This window comes from Pollicipes pollicipes, unplaced genomic scaffold (assembly GCF_011947565.3).
Source record: "Pollicipes pollicipes isolate AB1234 unplaced genomic scaffold, Ppol_2.1 Scaffold_1600;HRSCAF=1878_pilon_pilon_pilon, whole genome shotgun sequence".
NCBI classification, from domain to species: domain Eukaryota; kingdom Metazoa; phylum Arthropoda; class Thecostraca; order Pollicipedomorpha; family Pollicipedidae; genus Pollicipes; species Pollicipes pollicipes.
Window position 1 is genome coordinate 22517117 of NW_023595962.1, and position 21356 is coordinate 22538472.

General features: G+C 51.5%; 2 protein-coding genes across 2 annotated transcripts in view; one reads left to right on the top strand and one right to left on the bottom strand.

Annotated features, from left to right (window-relative positions):
• LOC119114667 (chorion peroxidase-like) overlaps positions 1-77 on the bottom strand; it is a 7817-nt gene extending 7740 nt beyond the window's left edge. The window contains exon 1 of the mRNA XM_037238697.1: positions 32-77. Within this exon, the coding sequence (XP_037094592.1) occupies positions 32-77 (46 nt within the window). The remainder of the gene's footprint in view (positions 1-31) is intronic.
• A 2207-nt stretch (positions 78-2284) lies between these two features.
• On the top strand, positions 2285-20344 carry LOC119091681 (peroxidase; the record flags this gene model as incomplete). The annotated part of the gene is given in 11 exon segments (XM_037214502.1): positions 2285-2449; positions 3372-3597; positions 8996-9162; positions 10053-10147; positions 11141-11243; positions 11596-11740; positions 13686-13872; positions 15655-15792; positions 16219-16315; positions 16586-16687; positions 19885-20344. Coding segments are annotated over 11 exon segments (1592 nt in total), but the record flags the coding sequence as incomplete, so codon positions are not given.
• Positions 20345-21356: the final 1012 nt, after the last annotated feature.

Below are 21356 nucleotides of genomic sequence, written 5' to 3' on the forward strand. Positions count from 1 at the left end.
CACTATTGCTGGGCGCTATTTGATAACATACCGAGGCACTCTTCATCGATCAGGTGCTCTGCACGGATGATTCCCATTTGCCCAAAAGGCTCTAAACGCTTTTGCCAGGGTCCCATATCTTGACCTGCCGGTCGTATTTTCGGTTGCTCAGGGGCCCTTCACATTGGCATCGACCTCATACCACTTGCTCAGAGGAGGGACGGGCGGGGGGGGGGGGGGAGACGGAGCGCTGCGCTGTTGCTTGGACCCATACATGTGAACGTCTCGAGACACTCGATGCTTAGGTGCCCTCTGCACTGGTATAAGCCCCTTTCCCTGTGATCCCATTTTCAATGGACTTTCATCCCTGTCGGAACCTTTTTTGTTTACCTGCCCGGGCCCCCTTGATCGCGCATAGGCCCGCTACAATGATCTTAATTCATAGCGACTCGGGGGTCCCTACGCTGCTGTTCGGGACCCTGCACGTGCACCTGTGAAGGAACTCTCGATCGCTCAAGGTTACTGATTCACGTACATTGGTCCTGACTTCCCCTGTTTGCTCGGAGACCCCAGCACTTTGGCTGGGACCCTATATGTTAATCTGCTGGGGCACTCACGAGCTCGCCACATTGGTCTCGTTCCCACCACATTGGTCAGGTTGCTCTCAGCAGTAACGCAAGGAGAGACGCATGCGCACGTGCCCCCCTCTTAGATCCTGACTCGAACGCCCGAAGGACCCGAATGCCCGGCCGGAGGTCGTGTTCAGAGGTCCCGGTCCGCATGGTCGGGCACTCCAATATCAGCCAGAGGGGCCTTTGCGCCGGTCAGGAGCCCCTTGAATCGGTACGGCCTATGCGTCGGTCAGGCACCACCTGTGCCGCACAGTCAGCCCCGTGTCGGTACGAGCCAGAGAGCCACTTCCCCAGCAGCTGCACAGCTGCGGTCAGTGATTCACATTGGTCGGGACCTCTGTACCTGTAAGGGGCCCACAGTACAAAACAGGGAGTCCCGTGTTGGCAAGGGGCCCCGCGTTGACCGGGGAGTGTTGGATCAGAGTCCACCGGAACCGTCGAAGAAGGCTGTAGGTCACATTAAGAGGTTCGGTCCGAAGGGCCTTCACCTAAAAAATCAGTCAGAAAGCCTTTTGCACAAATAAGAGGAGCGTTAGACAATGCGGACCTCTATTTCTGCCAGGGATGACCAACTCTGACCAGTTGGCTCCGTATCGGAAACAATGAGGGCCCCTGTGTCGGTCAGGTGCCCACAGTGCTTAACAGAGGGTCATTTGTCGACGAGTGGCCCTGAGTCAGCCACGAGCCTTATTTAAGGGTGCTTGCAGGGGGACCAAAGGGATCCTCAGGACCCAAGATCACGGGCACAAGTGAAAGGTTGAATGCCCGAAGGGCCCAATGGACTGGGGCCTATGGTCCAGTCAATTAGGGCTCCTACGTGGAGTCTGGGTCAGCTGCGCGGGCCAAAAGGCCTTTTGCATCAGGGAGGGAGCCAAAGTGATCAGATGCATCCCTCTGAGGGCCTCTGGGCCGACCAGGAGACGCCGCTGTCTCCACTGCCGTATCGCCAGAGCGGCCACCGAAGACGCTGCCTCGCGCTGGAACGAAGCGGACTCTAAACGCTTGGCCGGGGAAGATAATCCGTGATGTGATAATCCGTGATGTGATAATCCGTGATGTGATAATCCGTGATGTGATAATCCGTGATGTGATAATCCGTGATGTGATAATCCGTGATGTGATAATCCGTGATGTGATAATCCGTGCGCCGTCAAATCACGCACATGGGCTTCGATTTCGCGGAGGCTCTCAAAGCCACGGGCTCCACATTTGCGGAGACCGGAGCGCTCCACCTTATTATTTCTACAGCCTTAACATTTACTTTACAGTCACGTATGGAAAGAATCGGTGGCAAAATTGCTTTGGCACCTCCATCTTTGGAGACGTTTCTTTGCTTATGTCGAAACCCAATTCTTACTTAACCTATCAAGCAGCCGCTACGCAGTTTAATCTGGTGAAAACGCTTTTTTAGAAGCATACCTTTATAGTGATTTTAGGTAAAATAAAATGAATTTTTTTGTTCGCTCTGATCTCTTTAACACCTAACGTCTGCATCAGCCGCCTAGCCACATACGGTTTAGGGCGCTACCATCAAAACTGAACCCCGAACACCAAACACCACCACTCTCCAGTCTAGCCAGCACCTCCAAAATACTTGGTATACCCCCTCCCCGCGGACACCTCCAGCCTGGGTGTCCTCCCTGCTCTGACCTCACGCGATGGCCTACGGGCAGGAATCTTCGCGCCAACGTCGAGTCCGTCGTTGCCCGGGCCGCGGCTGGTCAGCGAGATGGTGATGGACTCTGAGTCCGACCCGGCGACGAGCCGCACACTCTCGGTCATGGCCTGGGGTCAGTTCGTCGACCACGACCTCGTGCACACGCCCATCTTCCAGCTCGGTGAGTACCATCGCCGGGAGCGTCAAGCGGTTATGATTAAGGTGAAAGAAGATGATATGTTTGTATTAATGCTAGTGCATATCAGAAGCTTTACAAACACCGAACTGAAGAAAGCTCTAAACCTTAACTGTATTGTGATCGCATCGCTATGGCGCATCGCACATTACGTTGGTTATATCGTTAACACTATCGTTGCTTCCGCTATCCATGCCGAATCCATTTTGCATTCCGGTCACTTCCGTATTGTTATTCTTCTATTTCCAAGCTCTGTGAATGTTTGTTCGACATGCACGCGCGCAGGCAGGCACGCAACAACCAGCCCCTGGCCGCTGTCATGATCAGTGTCACGCCTTTTGAGTAAGTGAGGCGCCCCTTCGTGGTCCCGAATCGGCAAACCCGGCTTCCCAAACACCCCTCCCCCGGGAGCCACGTCTCGCTCCCCGATAACCCTTGACACGGTCCCTCGCTCCCCGACCCAGGCCTGCACGCGCGGTCAGGAGCGGTGCAGCGACTCCAGTTCAGTGTTTCAAAATTCAACATCTGCTCGGTGGAGAATGACATATTTTAAGGGGGGTGTTGGATTCTCAGCTCTGCGTAACAGTTCGTCGCGCCAGGCACTTTGGACCCGTCTCCGGATGGAATAGAAATCGCCTTGTGCATTGACAGGTTTGTTGTTGAGTCCATGGGGGGATTATATAACCGCCCTAGAGGGATTTCCTATTCAGTCGGCTGAAGGGGAAGAACTTTGAAAAAGTGGGCAAACTCGGAGATAATCCAGTTTCGTGACATATCTGCGATAGTTTTTGCCGATTTATTTGCTCCCCCATCCACAACTTATTTTGCGACGCTGCAACCCCACCGAGATCAATTCCGTTTAGCACCTGAACTGGTTGGATTGCGAACGAGACCACCGTGCCGCCAGGTGGCAACAGGGGCATAGAATGCTGCCTGCCGAACTCTACATCGCCGCCGCCGTCGCCGCCGGTGCACCCGCAGTGTCTGCCGATAGCCATCAGGGAGGCGGACGTCTTCTACGGGCCGCACCGACAGCGCTGCATGAACTTCGTGCGCAGCGTGCCGGCGCCGGCGCCAGGCTGCCAGCTGGGTCCCGCCAACCAGCTCAACGACATCACTCACTGGCTCGACGGGTCGGTGGGGGCGCAGAGCTTCACCTGCGTGTAGGGGTCTGGCTTCCTTTTCAGCCCCCCTCCCCCCCGCCAATTTTGGAAAGGAATGTGTGCGGTCCGGGAGAAACCCATTTGTGGGCGTATTTTTTAGTAGCCTTAGGCGTTTTCCCTTTCCTCCAGATGATGAAAGAGATCGGGGACGTGTAACAATAAGACTTGCTGTTTGTACTCAGATAGGTACAAAGAAGATAAAGATGAAATTAGTCATAGCCTAAAGAGGGAAAACCAAGCGGATTATTTGGTGTTTCTCGAAGTATGTCTTAGACACTTAGCAAGCTTCTACCCGTGAACATGCCGGTGGCGTTCTCAAAGTCGGTGGGCAATCCAGTCCATTTCCAATTATGTATCGATAACCTTTAGGCCTAACCAGCCCACGAAGGACTCTACGTTGCATACGAGGGGAATGATATAACAGCACCTTATGACAGAAGTTTGTCGTATGACACTGCTGGTCGGAGACTGAAAGTAACGCTTTTGACTGGATAGACGGCATGGTAGGGCACCCCTCACGGGATTTAGGGCATGGTAGGACGCTCTTCACTGGACAGACGGCATGGTAGGACGCTCTTCACTGGATAGACGGCATGGTTGGCCGCTCTTCACTGGACAGACGGCATAGTAGGAGGCTCTTCACTGGATACACGGCGTGTTAGGGCACTCTTCACTGGATAGACGGCATGGTTGGGCGCTCTTCACTGGACAGACGGCATGGTTGGGCGCTCTTCACTGGCTAGACGGCATGGTTGGGCGCTCTTCATCGGAAAGACAGCCAACAGGGACGTGTCGGCTAAGCAGAGGAACGAGCTCTACGCCATAAGTGTATTTAATCAGCCAATATATTGTTCGATGGATTATTTTAACGGGCGGCATCTATTTTTGTACTTCCGCCAATAGCGCACCTAACATGACATGGTTGCGGCTTGGTTGCACCTTTCGTGTACAGTTGAATTCGTTTCAACTTAGCCTTTCACATATGGGAAGAACAGGGGGTGCAGAAGTGTACTTTTTGTTGCCGACCAAATTTTGGGAGGAAAAAGTGTTGCCAGTAGCGTAATTCGATACCATATGGCAAACTGGTCATGAAGTTCATGCCCAGCAGCGCCATCAGTAATCAGCCTATCACCGAAAGTCTCTTTCACCACTGCAATTTTCACTATCATGCACATAACCGAAACGTTCAGTCATACACTGCCCTTGAACAAATGTCAGGATGAGTGCTGCTCCTAGGAAAGCAGGCGCACCTGCCCTGGACTACTAAGATACCCCAATCACGACAGGAGTTTCCTTTCACCCTCGGCGTCCTCGGGACTTGCCAAGACCTCACGTTTAAACTCGATCTACGGCTAGCTTTGCTTTCCACGACCGCAAAATACAGCGAAGAACCTCGATAACCAGGGCAGCAGAATGCATAGCAGATCCAAACCAGTAGCAAGCGCCGCTGGGAATGACGTCAAATATAGGTTCATTACATCATATCACATCACAAACATATAATCATTTTCATAAAGAGGCATGAGTAGAGGCCATGCCTCTTTATGAAAATGACGTTCATCTCAACCATTAAGCTATCCACCAAACCTTAAGCATGCTCCAAGCCTGGTGTGACATGTTTTGACTGGCGGGCGCCTTCACCGCGTCCCCAAAAATAAGGTGTACATAAATTTGTCAAAAGCTTCACGTCAGGCGGATAGCCCCTTCTGAACGAGTTTCCCACCCTCGCAGAACAGGAGAAGGGTTGGCGATGAGATCCCCCCCCCCCCACGGTTTTCTGAGGATACCAATGCGGCATATTGTGCAGTTTTTCAAATCTTTGCTAGCTTCTGGGGCATCCATTGTACGCGTGTTGACACTAAAAAAAATTGCCGCTTGCAATTCTGGTTTCAGAGTGACAATGTTTTTTACGACCTTTGCAGGACGATGCAAAGTCGGCGGATGCGGCGGGGGGCAAGCGGCGATTCTGCGGGCCACGCCTGGAGGGTTGGCACTGTTACATGAATGAAACCCTGCATCATAAATACAGGCTCCAAATACACAAAACTACATGCCATTGTACTCATAATGAAACAAGGGACACGCCTCTTCATGTTTCATGTCACTTCAGTGCATGGTTTCGTATATATGAACATGCAAAGCTGATGTTTGGTTTTCAGGAAAATTTGACCTTCGACGTGGTCTAGTGGGGTTAGTAAACAACAGGAGACTTCTTACTAATCACGAGATCTCACTAAAGGCAGTCCACAATTTTTTTTTGCGATTTCTCAGTTTGCAAACGTCAGGGAATCCCCCTTCCACCAGTCCGCGTTACAAAACCGGCAAATCAGGGTAAGGGTTAAAATTGCTGTCTGCCATCCTTTTTTATTTATTCTACATAAGCCAGTGTAAAAATCTGTATTTCAGGTTGTGAAAACATCAATTGCCACAACAATATGACACATTTATTACCAACAACCAAACCTTGGTAGAAATTCAATCAGCAAGCCAAAATCGCTCTTTGCATGCGCGTAGCATGCAAATTTAAGGTTATCTGTGCTGTCTGCCATGTGTAACGCCGAAGTGTCAATTCAAAATAGTTTCTGGAGCACTGCCCCATATCTATGCTGGGTTGGGCACCCCTAATGCTGATTCCTGCCATTTCCAGCCGACGTTTCTACCTGGAAAATTACAAAAAAGATGTGAGAAAAGCTAGCCATCACAAAACCATCAAAAACCATCAAATCATCAAACGCAATCATCAGACACAAAACCATCTTCTCTGGACTTAAGTTATTGACCATGATCCACGGGCTGCTATCTTCCTCTAATCATGCTTAAAAATTGGCACGCCTGTCATTATGCCAGCACCACATGTTGGGTTGGGCCCCTCAATGCTGATCCCCCCCCCCCCTCCACAGCCAACATTCCTAGTTGGAAGATTACAAATGGATATTAGAAAAAAGCTAACTACAACACAAAACCATGTTGTTTGGACTCTAAGGACAATGTCAGCAAAAACAGTACTGAAAGAGTAATGAAACATACCATAGTTGCATCCGTGCAATGCCATGGTTACAAGTGCAAAGAAAATATGCACATGAATGAGCACTGCAGAATGGTTGACTTCCAGAGCTTTCTTGTTACCGCAAGGGTGCTATCATCAGGAAATAGCCAGCATTGTTCTCAGAAGCAACCAAATGCCAACATTTCACCGACCTCAAAGGACAGTTGGACCAAAATAACATAAAACCACCTGCTATTTGACGTAAAATTCTTGGTAAAGGGGGATATGGCAATTCAATGTTTACCCCCCTCCCTCTTTGCATACATTTCCTAAACCACTCCATTCCTCGCTTTTATTGCCTCCTCGTGGCCTACCTCATTGGGCATCATAACTTTCCAGCAATCAAGGTTCATGTCAACGAAAGGTTAAACTGTAGATACTTGTTTAAAAGCTATCAAAACATTGATGAAATAATTGTATTTCAAGCAGGGGCGTAGTGAAGATAGGTTAGGGAGCAGTAAAAAAACTATGCAATGCACCCCAAAATATGGATGTCTCCCAGATTATCACAGCACACCTCTTCACAAACTTAGGGGGAGGGCTGGAGCTCTGAACTGAATAAGTAGGAACACATCGATTTGAAGATCCATGTGGCTGGTAGCCATTCGCAATCAGGACGGGCACAAAAATGGCACAAATTGGTATTTCTGAACTATTATCACCTTCGTCATTCTCCTTCATGAGGAGTGCCATCAGACTTCAACATCAAATCCACGGTTCTTTGAAAGGGAAGAAGGTCGGTCGCTTATTACGGATTCAGTGAGTCAACAGCCTTTTCAGTTTCTTGCAAAAGCGGTTTGGATAACCACAGGTCGATTTCTACCTTGATTGGATCATCCCGCCTACTTACCTTGAACTGTCAATGCCTCTCGTCGCCGGGTACAGAATGCTGAATCACGGCACAGCCAACAAAGTAAACAAGGCCAGAAATTAAACCCCAGGCAGGTATTCATGACACTGAAATGCGAATGCCACTTGCAAAGCTGCAGTGCATTGAAAGTCACCATACACCTCAGATCAGTCGCATCGCAACAATCGAAACACGCCGTTGCAGCCACATGAATCCCCATATCGATATATTTTTCATTACCGTATACTGTCTAGTTCGGGACACTGACAGTCGGCTGTTAAAAACAGCGAGTAGGCCGACCGGCCGGGCTATAGGAAGTACACTGATTTGTCGCCGACCTGTTACCGAGTCGGCGACCAACTAAAAATCATCGGATATTTTTGTCGCCGGACTGGAGTGAAACGTTGAAAAGATACCAGGGTGCCGTAAAGTACGGTGAAGAGTGTTAACAGAAACGTTGGCTTGTGTTGTGTGACGAAATGTATTGAGGTGAGGGCATAACATCTATGTATACATACCTCATGTTGTGTTTTGCATAGTGTGCTGTATTTTTCGTGTTGGCCGTCACCAAAATTTGCTGTCCAAAAGCATTTTTAGCGCCAGGCTTCGCGTGAATACATGCATTTTTGTTGGCGACCTTATCCACCAAGTTGGCAGGTTTCACCACCCCTGGGGAAAAATTTAAAATAACAAAAGCGACTTGCCGGCGGAAATTAAGGTGGGAAATCCTTCTCCAACTTCTTCGGGAACTGGTGCTCAGGTCAGAGAAGCAATCCAGCACATCTGTTGCTGGTCGCTGACCTGACCGAACCTGATCTGATGCGAAAGCGCTTCAAACAAGCGGCCGAGGGGTGCAAACCTGCGGCAGTGACGAGGCCAACAGGTCAGATCCAGCATTAGTTCAGCGACCAGCAACAGGTCAGAGCAATTGGTTATGTATTGTCTTTGCAGATCAGTGTTATGTTTCTGCTGAACTGGGGGAGAGGTACCTGCATCGCTATGCTTTGACCGAGGAAAACATTTCATTGAATGTCATGTACTCAGTAGGCACGCCAACGCGGTGTCGCTCACTAGCAATGTAGATCACTTTGGTCCATAGTGTATTAAGCTTGAACCCCTCACCCAAAACGGTGTTATCCACGAGCTAACTGAAAGCCAATAGTACAACTTGACCCAAAGTAATTCAGTTCGGTACCAATCGTACACCATGGCCCTGCCATGGCATGACATGGCGGTAGCGTCCATGTAGCCATGTGCCCATGAACATCCAAACACAGCGACGTGGAAAACTCGCGTCTTCATCAGGCAGAACATGTCAGTAAATTCCTTGTAAGGAGACTCATTCAAAATTGATCACGTGTGTGCCTTCCCACAATTACCACAGGGGCGCCGGCCGGCCCAAAGCGCCACAACAACGGCCAACCACTCTCAAAGGCACCAAACCACAACCGCTTCAAACGGGTGGCCGACAGGTCGCAGATCTATGGAAGCGACCAGGCCAAGCAGAACAGCCTGCGGACGTTCACAGGCGGCCTGATGAAGACCAGCGCGGGTAACCTGCTGCCTCGCGAGACGCTGACGCTTGAAGCGGAGGGCACCTACGGCACCTCCTGTCGGGACCGCGTATGCTTCATCGCAGGTGCGCCACGAATGGGTCCTGCGGAGTGGCGCGAAAGTGAGGCTTGTCAGGACCTGATGGGGAGGTGGGCGGTTGGGGGGGGGGGGGGGGGAGGCTGAAGAGGTGTGGATTTGTGTGGAGTGGGAGACGGTGTGGGAACGGAGAAAGAGCGAGTGGCGCCGCAGCGTGCCGAGGGGGAATGGAATGAACGCTTTCACCTGCCCCGGTTCTCTAGCTGTCTGCTCAAAGGGTGAGCGCGAAGGAGGCAACTCAGACCTCGCCGTGCTCAGGCAGCTTTTTTATGAGGGCACGACGTGCTGAAAGGATATTGCAAAAAAGCACCTCAAATTCGTCAGCGTTGGCGAAGACTGGGCTCCTAGCTGCTTACACGAATCTTGGGAGTGGTGAGAAGTATGATGAAGCCTCACCTATTCGCGCCAGTCATGCGTTGTGTTCATGGGTCCTACTAACTGCGGAATTCGTGTATATGCAAGTGTCTTTCTAAATCAACTGCTGCAATCAGGTTATGCATGTTATGGCTTTATCCAGACGAAGACAAACACGTTGTTACGAAATGTCATGTTGTACGATGTAATTTACTGCCGCGAGTGCGTTGTTTCCCTGACATGCGCTACCAATCGCGTCGCGTTAGAAGAAAATATCTTTAAAAATGAACGTGAAGATAGATTTTGCGAGCTGAGAATATGATAAGAATGCCACATCAAAATCGTACACATTTTGCGTTAGCCTCTTGCTGTTCAGACCATGCATGTCTCGCGACAGGCACGTGCTTTAACGTCCTCTATTTCCATGCGCGGATGTCGGTCATGACGTGACACGTTTTGCATGTTCCAATGCGAAAAGTCCGGTGTTTGATGAGAAGCGTTGGGGTACGGACCTCCTTGTTTCAGGCGATTCCAGAGTCAACGAGAATCCGATCCTGGCCATGTACCACACCATATTCGTGCGTGAGCACAACAGGGTTGCAAACACACTCGCTCAGAAGGTATGCACATTCCTGGGAAGCGACCGCAATGCTGCAACGACGAACTTGAGCCCACGTGGGCCTGATGTGGCCCACATTTGACTATCAGATTTGCTTGGTTCCGGCTGTTGTTTTCCCTTATTCTACCTCGGTGTATTTTCCGCATTACCGGCTGTTGTATTCCCTTCTCCCTCCCCCGCCCCCCCCCCCCCCCCCCCTCCGGACTGATTTGGACGTCGTTCCGTGTTTGTCAAACAAAACGCGCGTTTTTTGCTCTTGTGACCGTAGTTTCCCCGCGTGATACTGCCTATGCCGCGCACGTGCAGTGGACAGGCCAGCGTGCCGGGACGCGTTCTTATGTGAAGTTTGGGTTGGGTCGCAAAGCTAAATTCGTTTGCCATTCATACGTCAAATTAAAGGGCGGGACGCACCGGAGGAAAAGGTCTGATGAAGCAAGGAAGGTTGCCGTGTACTTTATTATGTAGATGGCATGTCTCTGGCCGGTGGAAGTTTTTCGTTACCCTTTGATAACTCCGAAACAATTTTTGCTTTAATACTGACCCAATGGGAGGCAAGCACGCATAACTTAGTGGGACCTAGACCGCGGCGGTGTTTTAGTCCACAGCGTTACAGCAAAATATAAACTTAAAAGTATCTATGCTTCAAGTTTTTGCAGTTCCATGGCGTTGAAAGCATGGTATTTGGCAATATTATCGTATGGTATGTGTAGTGTGGTAAAGTATGGGATGGTATAATGGTACGATATTATGGTATGCTATTATGACATATGTTCAGGAGGTAAACAGGGAAAAAAGATAGCTTCTAAATGAATCGTTCATTGGTCGAAAATGCTCAAATTCGTTGATGTGTCGTAGTCATCAATGATGCACAGATAATAATACCAAGTCAAACTAAGTCCATTTCAGCGCATGTACTTAGAGGAAACGATCAAAACGCTACTTGGGTTGGCTACTTTTTGGGGATTGAAAACTGTCACTGGCTTCTGATTTTTAGTATCTGCATGCTTCGGACGAGGAGATTTTCCAGCGCACCAGACGCATTGTCATCGCCCAGTACCAGCACATCTCTTACAACGAGTGGCTGCCAGCTCTTCTCGGTGATGATCTCCTCTGATGCCCCTGTTTTTTGCATGAGCTTTGTTGGACAAATTTTGTAGCCATTGGAAAAATAAAGAGGTAGAATCGCTTACGTGGTTCATGGTTTCAGCGATCCATGGCGACACTTTCTATACCATAGCTTCTGGCGTTTTTTAAGAGATTCAAACATTTCGGTGAAGAATCTGTTTTAGCTCAGTGATAACTAAGCAGCTGAGACCACTCTCGGCGCTGTAGACCACCATACGAATGATCACAGAAGCTGTATGAAGCATGGACCGTGACAGGCTCCCCCCCCCCCCCTCCCTCCCACCGCGACGCAGCAGAGGGCGCCACGTTTGCTGTCGTCCCCAGGATACTCGTTCGCGCACTCTGTCGGCATTCGGACCACTCTTGACGGCCACTCCAGCGCCTACCTGCCACTCCTCAACCCTAGCATCGCCAACGTCTTCGCCAGCGCGGGCTTCCGACTGCACTCCCTCATACAGAACATGGTCCAGTGAGTGACTGCCGGTGGAGTGCAGTTCTGTGGGCGTAGTTATAAAGAAGAGTTTGGTCATGGAAGCACAGTGGTTGTGCGGAGTGGCAGTTGTGGAAGCACGGTGCTGGTGTGGAGTGGCGGTCACCGCGATTGTGAGGAATAGTGCTGGTTCAAGGCATCGCCACAGATCATCCCACATTTCGCCTATCACCATGACGTTAATCCACTAGATGAACTTACCAATGGCATGTGTCTGAGTTAAGCGTTCAACTGTTCTGACTACGGCAGCCTGAAACGCATCATAACCTCGCATCGTGTCTGGGGCGTATGGAATCCCCTACCCTAGGACACGACCCTGGACACCAGCCCAGCCTCCGACACGATACCATACATCAGTCTAGCCTCGGACACGACACTGGACACCAGCCCAGCCGCGGACACTGCACTGTACACCAGCCCAGCCTCCGACACGATATCATGCATCAATCTAGCCTCGGACACGACACTAGACACTAGCCCAGCCGCGGACACTGCACTGTACACCAGCCCAGCCTCCAACGCGATATCATACATCAATCTAGCCTCGGACACGACACTAGACACTAGCCCAGCCGCGGAAAGACACTGTACACCAGCCCAGCCTCCGACACGATACCATGCATCAGTCTAGCCTCGGATATGACGCTGGACACCAGCCCAGCCTCCGAAGCGATACCACACATCAGTCTAGCCTCGGACGCGACACTGAGCACTAGCCCAGCCGCGGACACGACACCGGACACCAGCCCAGCTCCGGACACGATACCATACATCAGTCCAGCCTCGGACACGATATTGGACACCAGCCCAGCGGCGGACATGACACTGTGGACCAGCCCAGCCTCCGACACGATATCATACACCAGTCTAGCCTCGGGCACGACACTGGTCACTAGCCCAGCCGCGGACACGACACTGGACACTAGCCCAGCCGCGGACACGACACTGTACACTAGCCCAGCCTCCGCCACGATACCACACATCAGTCTAGCCTCGGACACGACACTGGTCACTAGCCCAGCCGCGGACACGACGCTGGACACTAGCCCAGCCTCCGCCACGGTACCACACATCAGTCTAGCCTCGGACACGACGCTGGACACTAGTCCAGCCGCGGACACGACACTGTACACTAGCCCAGCCTCCGCCACGGTACCACACATCAGTCTAGCCTCGGACACGACGCTGGACACTAGTCCAGCCGCGGACACGACACTGTACACTAGCCCAGCCTCCGCCACGGTACCACACATCAGTCTAGCCTCGGACACGACACTGGACACTAGCCCAGCCCGTACATGACACTGACAGCTTAGGGTCCTGGGGGCTGGGGGGGGGGGGGGGAGGCAAATGAACAACACCCCTCTCGGTCAGCACCACTGCTTACTCAGCCACTCTCTGTAGAGAGCTGATGACGGCCGCGCTTGTCTGTCTTCCCAAAGCACGGTCATGGAAGGTCAAAGCCAAAGGTCACGGAACAGTCCACCCTCGCGGCATGTGATACCACTCTGCTTACAAGCGCAGCCGGCGCCCCGCAAACCCCACCATTCCGGCACCTGGCATTGTACTGCACCTGGTGCGGTACTGCACCTTACACTGTACTGCACCTGGCACGACACTGCACCTGGCACTGTACTGTACCTGGTGCGGTACTGCACCTGGCACGGTTATGCTCCTGGCACGGTACTGTAATTGGTACGGTACTGCATCTGGGACGGCACTGCACCTGGCACGGTACTGTGCCTGACACGACACTGCGCCTGGCACGGTACTGTACCTTGTGCGGTACTGCACCTGGCACTGCACTACAACTGGTACGGTACTGCATCTGGCACTGCACTACAACTGGCACGGCACTGCACCTGGTACGGCACTGCACCTGCACCTGACCGCTCGTTTACCAGTGCACCTCCCGTCACGACAGGTTCGTCTCGGCTTCCGGCGCGGTGGCCTCCTCTCAGCTGCTGCGTGAGACGTTCTTCGAGCCGAGCTCCCTGCTCTCCAGCCAACACTTCATCCGGCTGGCGCGCGGCGTCTCAGTGCAGAACCCGCAGGGTTTCGACAAGCACTTCACCAGCGAAATCCGCGGCCAGCTGTTCTCCACCGACTGCGTAAGATGACGTCATCGCGCCTCAGGATGGGTGCACCGATGCTGCATGTCTTTGAAGGTTTTGGGTTTGCAACGCCGTTTGTGGTGTTTTTTTTCTACGGTTTACTTGCGTAAGGCAAAAAGGGTTGCTGCATTTTTGCTGGTTCAGGTTGAAACAAGTGTTTGTGTTGCAACAATTGCGAGTGTTGTAGTAAATGCTCTGGCACGAAGCGAAGTCTCGTAAATAGGTCGAGTGTTGTAGTAGATGCTCTGGCACGGAGTGACGTCTCGTATTCAGCTCGAGCAGCGGGCCGTTTGCTTGTTTTGATCAAATGCAGTGATGAGGTCTTTGGGCTGCACAGAACGTGGCTGCCCGTCGCCTGTCAACCTGTTTGGATCCGTGGGGACGGTTTTGATGATTAGCGATAACTGTCAGAACATTTTACTGTTTCTTACTGCAGGCTGTGGAGATGAATGACAATGACTGTTTGGTGATGGCCGTCGGCTCTTCTCTATTTAATATCGCCTTGTCACCTCAGTCAAATTGTCTGACCTATCGAGTTCAGTTTCGTGTATGCTACCAGCTGCAAGTCACAGCTTTACGGTCCGAAATAGCCCCACATCAATAGCTTCTGGCCATGCTTCATTCCAATCTTATCCCGCTAGAAGAGTATTTCATCCCATTCCTGTTTGGTCCAGCACAGTGCCATTCACTATTGCTCCTGTACCAGTAAACCTTCAGCCTGATAGAAGCATGGGGTTGATGTCCCCCCCTCCCCGCAACCAATGAAGTCTTTTGATGATATCGCTCCGGCATGTTGTGCAATCACGCTCAAAATTGCGGTAGTCAGGTAGCATTCATTGCACGCGCTTTTACACCAAAAAGCACGCGCTTTTACACGTGTCTTCAGGATTTCTGGTGTTCGAGTGGCGACGGCATTTTAGGAACACTGCATGACACCGCAAATGTGTCTAAGATTAAACAAGACACATATCTGTGTAGGCTTCATGTGACTGAATGGAATGATTTGGTGAATATGGAGACGTAAAGCTGGAAAAGTGCGACGTCGGGAAAAATTGACGTTTGACCTTTGACGTTGACGTTTGACGTTTTGACGTTGGGGTCGATTTTGGACCTAGCAGCATATGGTTATTATCAATCACGAGATCTTGTTGATCCACTGGTGCCACTGGCTAATCCACTGGCCAATGGATTGGTTGTACCACTGCCAATCCACTGGCCACTGGATGGGTTGTACCACTGGCCAATCCACTGGCCACTGGATTGGTTGTTCCACTGGCCAACCCACCGGCCACTGGATTGGTTGCACCACTGGCCAATTCACTGGCCACTGGATTGGTTGTACCACTGGTCAATTCACTGGCCACTGGATTGGTTGTATCACTGGCCAATCAACTGGTGCTTCCTGCGAAACTCCACTGTTCTTCCTTCGGAAGCGGCAGGGTGTTTGCATCGCCACTCTCCCCGTGTTATCAGGCCGCGTTATGACAATGGGTGAATCAGGGTGAGGGTAGACAAGCCCGTCGCAGGCGGCACTGCTTCCGTTGTAGTTTGACCTGATCTCGTTTAGCCATGTCCCGCAGGATGACGACAAATCAGCATCCGTTCGTTAGCTTTAAATGAGGAAGGTGAGAATTCGTGCATGGGACACGCATTGTTCAGGAAAAACCCCGCTTTGGACAGACCGGAGCTATTTGTATGACTCCCCTCCCCCCACTCCTGTGCTCCGGCAAATTGCACATACAGCTCCAGCTCCAGCTCCAGCTCCTGTCGCTGTTTCAGTTTGGCCTGGATCTGGTGTCGCTGAATATCCAACGAGGGCGAGACCACGGCATCGCCAAGTACACCCCTGTCCTGCATTGGTGCACCGCCATTGCGGTCGGCGGCTGGTTCGACTTGCTGTCCGTCATGTCTGCCGAGGTGATGGCAGCTTCCGGCTCCTGACGGGAGGAAGCTGCGGAGAGGCTTAAGCGCTGTCACGTGTTTCGGAAAGCCGTGGATTATGTTTGTGATTGGAGTGATTACTGTCTGCTCCGATGTTTTCAAGGGTTTTCACGTTTTCATGGGTTTCCAATCTTGAGTAGCACTTTCATCGTGGCCTTCCGTGGCCTTAAGTATATACACGAGCGTGGCATTGAGCGTATCCTTGAGCTTTGTCTTGGCGTGACGTTGAGTATGAAGGAAAGTATCACCTTCAACCTGAGCTTGAGTATGACCCTTAACGTGACCTTGAGTGTGACCTTCAACGTGACGAGTTTAGCCACAAGCGTGACATTGAGCGCGTCTTTGAGCACTGTGTTCACGTGTCATTGAGTCTGACCTTGAGCGAGCCTTGTGTGTGACCAGAACATGGCTCGCCTGAAGCGGGTGTACGTTCACTGGGACGATGTTGACCTCTACGCTGGGCTCAGCATGGAATGGCCGGCGGCAGGCGCCATGATCGGTGAGTCATCAAAGGTCATCATCAGGTTAGACCTAATCCAGGTATAGCGTAGGCCGCTAAGGTTCAGACGTCACCTAAGGTCACGAACTTTGTCTGTTGACGTCCGAAGTTGATAGGAATGCGCCCCCTTTTTTGGTTGGTCTGAGTGAGAACAAGCGGGAGGCGTCGGAAATCGCTGAATTTCTGTCAAAGAGCGATCCCATGAGTATGATGCTGACGAAAGGCCGAAATACTACGTCACCCTGACGTCACCGCTGTCACGTGTCTCAGGTCCGACAGCGCGCTGTCTGCTGACGGAGCAGTTCTTGAGGTCGCGATACGGCGACCGCTTCTTCTACGACCTTGCTGGCCAGCCGGGCAGTTTCACAGCCGGTAGGCAAACTGGTGACGTCACCGGAAGTGCCAACATTTGTCAGCTGTCAGTAGCATGGTTATCACACGGCTGGCGATAAAGCGAACAAAACATCGTAAGAAGACGGGAATGCAATGGCAAAACTCGCTCCATTTAACACGCGTCCGCGTGGGGGACAAATTGACCCCCACAAAGGTTTTTGCGGCATGGTTTCCGAATGGCGCGGCGTAGCCACGCTTAATTTCACATGGATGTAGACAATGAAATAGCGGATCGTCTGACATCAAAAATTAGACGCACCTTGTAAGGTCGCTGACCTATGGCAGGTCAAACTCAGGCCATGGTTTCAGCCAAGGCAATTTCTAGGGAATCGTTTAATCTGATCCAACAACTGAGTGTTGGACTAAGCCATACATCCTGAGATACTTAATGTAGGTCATAATAGGTCACTGACCTAAAATGGCACATATCAACATTTTATTTTAGGAACACACCGGCTAGCGTTATCTTTGTTGGTCACCATGGTCTTGAAAGGGTCAAACGAATTTACTGATCTAGCTGAGCATATGACCCCTTGCTTATTTAGGTTCCAGTGGCCCTTTGGAGACCAGCCTATAATTTGACCTGATTATACTTGAAGGTCATAACCTAGGAACCTTAAACTTTAACCTCAGTGAGTTCATGTACAGATCAACACACCCTGTGAATTTAGGGTCTCTAGCTGCTTTAGTTCCTGAGGTCTCAGGGTGTCAAACTGACACCCCACCCGAGCGAAAGGTATCCAACCGACCACCTGGGCGCGTGTTAAGACGCCTTAAAACCATCCCGTGTCTGTGATTTTGCGTCATCGTGTAATGGTGGGGTTCTGATGACGTGTCCCCGCCTTTAAGGGTATGATACATGACGTTCGATGACGAACATAAACCAGGCTTGGACTGAAAGAATTTAAATGCTTCCAACTCGGGCTTAGTTTCAATATAAGATTATTCAAGGCTCAACGCAGATTCCAGTGATGTCACGCAGGCCTCCGTCTTTGCTTTACCCAAGTTTATATGCTGCTGCTAGCATCTCGATCGAAACTTACAGCGCATATTTAAGTTACACAAAGATATTGCCAGCGCTCACACGCATTCATGTCATGTTAGTTACAGAGAGACATGCTTTGAAAAAGAGTTGGGACTGCCTGGCAACCTTGTGTAGCATCGATGCCCCGTACGCACCGTGAATTGTCCGGACAGATAGCTCGGTTAGTTGGGGCGCCTGCGTTCCTTCACCCAACCGTGACAGGGTGGACTTGAGTTGGTTTAAACAGTCGCGATCTCCCCCGGACTGGGATGGCTTGTGGCCGGTGACGGCTGCCTCGTTAAAGGGCAGGTGGCGTCAGAGAATATGATGGACCATGCTGAATATTGTGGCATTTTCAACTTCCGTGGCAAAATTCTGCCTTGGAGGAAGAATTTCGCAGGTGTATGATGGGGGGCCCAGGAATCATACCTCAGGCACTGGTTAGCGTGGGTCCTCATCCCAGAGCCCGCACAATCAAAATATTGAACTAAACCATTGAACAACTGTTAGCAGCCAATCACGCAATCCAAAAACCACACATCTATCATCTAACTGACGTCCGAGCCATGTCCCTGGGCTCGCAATTAATCACGCAATCCAAAAACCACATATATATCATCTAACTGACGTCCGAGCCATGTCCCTGGGCTCGCAGTTAATCACGCAACCCAAAAACCACATATCTATCATCTAACTGACGTCCGAGCCATGCCCCTGGGCTCGCAGTTAATCCACGCAACCCAAAAACCACATATCTGTCATCTAACTGACGTCCGAGCCATGTCCCTGGGCTCGCAGTTAATCACGCAACCCAAAAACCACATATCTGTCATCTAACTGACGTCCGAGCCATGCCCCTGGGCTCGCAGTTAATCACGCAACCCAAAAACCACATATCTGTCATCTAACTGACGTCCGAGCAATGCCCCCGGGCTCGCCACTGCAGCAGCAGTAAGGTCGCCCGGCGCTCCAATGCGTCTTTTTCTCGGAGGCTCACTCTGGAGCCTTAGACTGTGGCGCAGCACAAGGCTGCTGCGCGTGACAGTCGTGGTCCAGGCGGCCGACCCCAGCAGCGGACCGATCACACGGGTGTCACGGGCGGATGAAGAGGCTGGCGGCCGGCCCACTCACTCGACGGTGTGACGGGTGACACGGGCGGATGAAGAGGCTGACGGCCGGCCCACTCACTCGACGGTGTGACGGGGAAGCGTGACATGAGTCTCAGTGCGTGGGAGGGGCAGCTGCTGTGCGGTCCGTTTTGTCCGTGAGGGCGGGAGGAAAGCTTCGCCATTGGCAAAGGTGATGACATTGGTGATGCGTCTGAGGACATCTGACATGGCCCCATTGCGGGGCTCGCCTCTGATGATACGAACGGCACCGCTGTCGTGCGATGGAGCACCGCCAACAGGGGGGAAATTTCCTTGTGGTTGAACAGATGATCGCAGATAACCTTTAAAGCATGGTAAATCACATCGGCTGTCCGTACCTGTGCCAGCCTGCAGTGCGTAGTCCGGCCGTCGCCGGGGCGGGCAACGCTCTCACGCAGGTGACACGCTCTCCCCGCACTGACCTGAAGGCATCGACATGGCACGAAACCTAATCATTGACAGCCTTTTGCTTAGATTTAAAATCACGCAGTTGCATAAACTATATCAAAACGAGTCCATAGGTTAACTGAAATCTAATACTCTTGTCTGTACTGCAATGGTTTTTTGTTGGGGTGACACCTAGGCATTAATGACGAATTACTTCGCGAGGTGAATGCGACGAAGTCAGCGAAGGAATCACATGGCATATCATGATGCCCTGAGATGTGAATACCACCTCACCGATAGCCATGATGGAGATGTACCGCCTTACCGATGGTCATGATGGCGATGTGCCGCCTTGCCGATGACCATGATGGATATATCCCACCTAAACGATAGCCATGGTGGCGATGTATCGCATTACCGGTGGACATGATGGAGATGTACTGCCTTACCGATAGCCATGATGGCGATGTCCCACCTCATCGATAGTCGTGATGGAGATTTACCGATGGCCATAATGGAGATGTCCCACCTCACCGATGGCCATGATGGAGATGAGCACAAGGTCTGATATGGCTCTGAGAGACCTTGAAATGGGACATCACTTCGGTGGCCGGCAGGTCAACTGCAGCAGCTGCAGCACTCCAACTGGGCTCGCATCCTCTGTGACAACGTGGGCGGCGACTTCACGAGTGTGCAGCGACTGGCGTTCTTCCGGAAACACCCAAACGTCAACCCTGTCGAGTACTGCGACAACATGCCCAGCGTCAACCTCGCGCTCTTCTAGAGGGCAGATGGATCGAAGCTAACCTGACCATCTGAGCTTGCTGTACGCCTGGAGGGAAGTTTGTCTTCTGCTAAACTGACGGCTACAGGAGGGCAGCCTGACATGCCCTGCGATGTGATATGCTATGATATTTGTGCTATGGCAAAGACGGATGATTTTCAGACCATTAGCATCAAAATGGAACGCTGGAAACAAATGCCCTGCTTTGAGACGTCATAATGTTTATATTACTATTCGGCGCAGTAGTCGGGATATCACCGGGCATTGTGACTTACGCAGAGGTGTGTAATACACCCAAGATTGCACGTGTGCAGTCAGTTTGAATGAGATGTTCGCCCATTCTGTCCCCAAGAAAACTCAAGTCCCTAGACGACCCGAGGAACGCTTGTGTTGCGTTCTGATGGACATGCTCGTGAATGGCTGCTTTTCCGTTGATCAGCGTCAAATGTAAGTATAATGAATAACTGCATGCGTCCAAAACATACTTCACGCGCCCACGTCCACCATCAGGGGATTGAAAAGTAGGGAATGCTGCCAGGTGTTGAGTGAGGTGCCGCGACACGAGTTCGGGTTGACGTGAGCAGGTCTGTCGGAGAAACCAGTCGCGATCTCCGGAGCGTTGTCTCCGTGCGGACTATTGCACGAGCCTCGCGTGACTCACGAGAGTCTCTGCGAGACGAAACTCACTTGCCACGCGCACTTGAGAGCATCGGATACTGCTTCCTACTGACGACCTCTTACTGCCAAGCTGGAGCGCTCGCAGTGACCGCAGGCGTTCCTGCCTGCGCCCGCCAACTGACTAAACAGATCAGTCCTCTGTTTGAACGATAACATGCAGAGTTCACCGACAATGTTTAGCCGAAAATAAAGTCAGCAGCAAGCTGTTCACTGTCGGCAGCAAGGTGTTCACTGTCGGCAGCAAGCTGTTCACTGTCGTTTAATGTATAGACATGTTTTCCAACTCCTAAGATCGCATATTCTGCATCGTGCACATGTGTTGTATTGTCCAGTGTACATTCAGAGGACGAGCACATTAACACTCATTGCATGCACTGGATGCATGCATTTATGCACACCATGCACACAGCAAGCCACTGCAACGCAAAGGTGGTCAAAATCTGGCGCATGCGTGCCGTCGGTGTTCTAAACTTTCCGTCGGCAAATAAGCCGAACTGTCGACATACACAAGCGGCCGAGACTCGACGGGGAGGGGAGGGGGGGGGGGGGGGGAGCGAGTTGAGTACCATTCGGCCCGACCAGCGGGGGCTCAGTTGGAACACGCTGCTCGTGGCCCGGCGCGAGGTG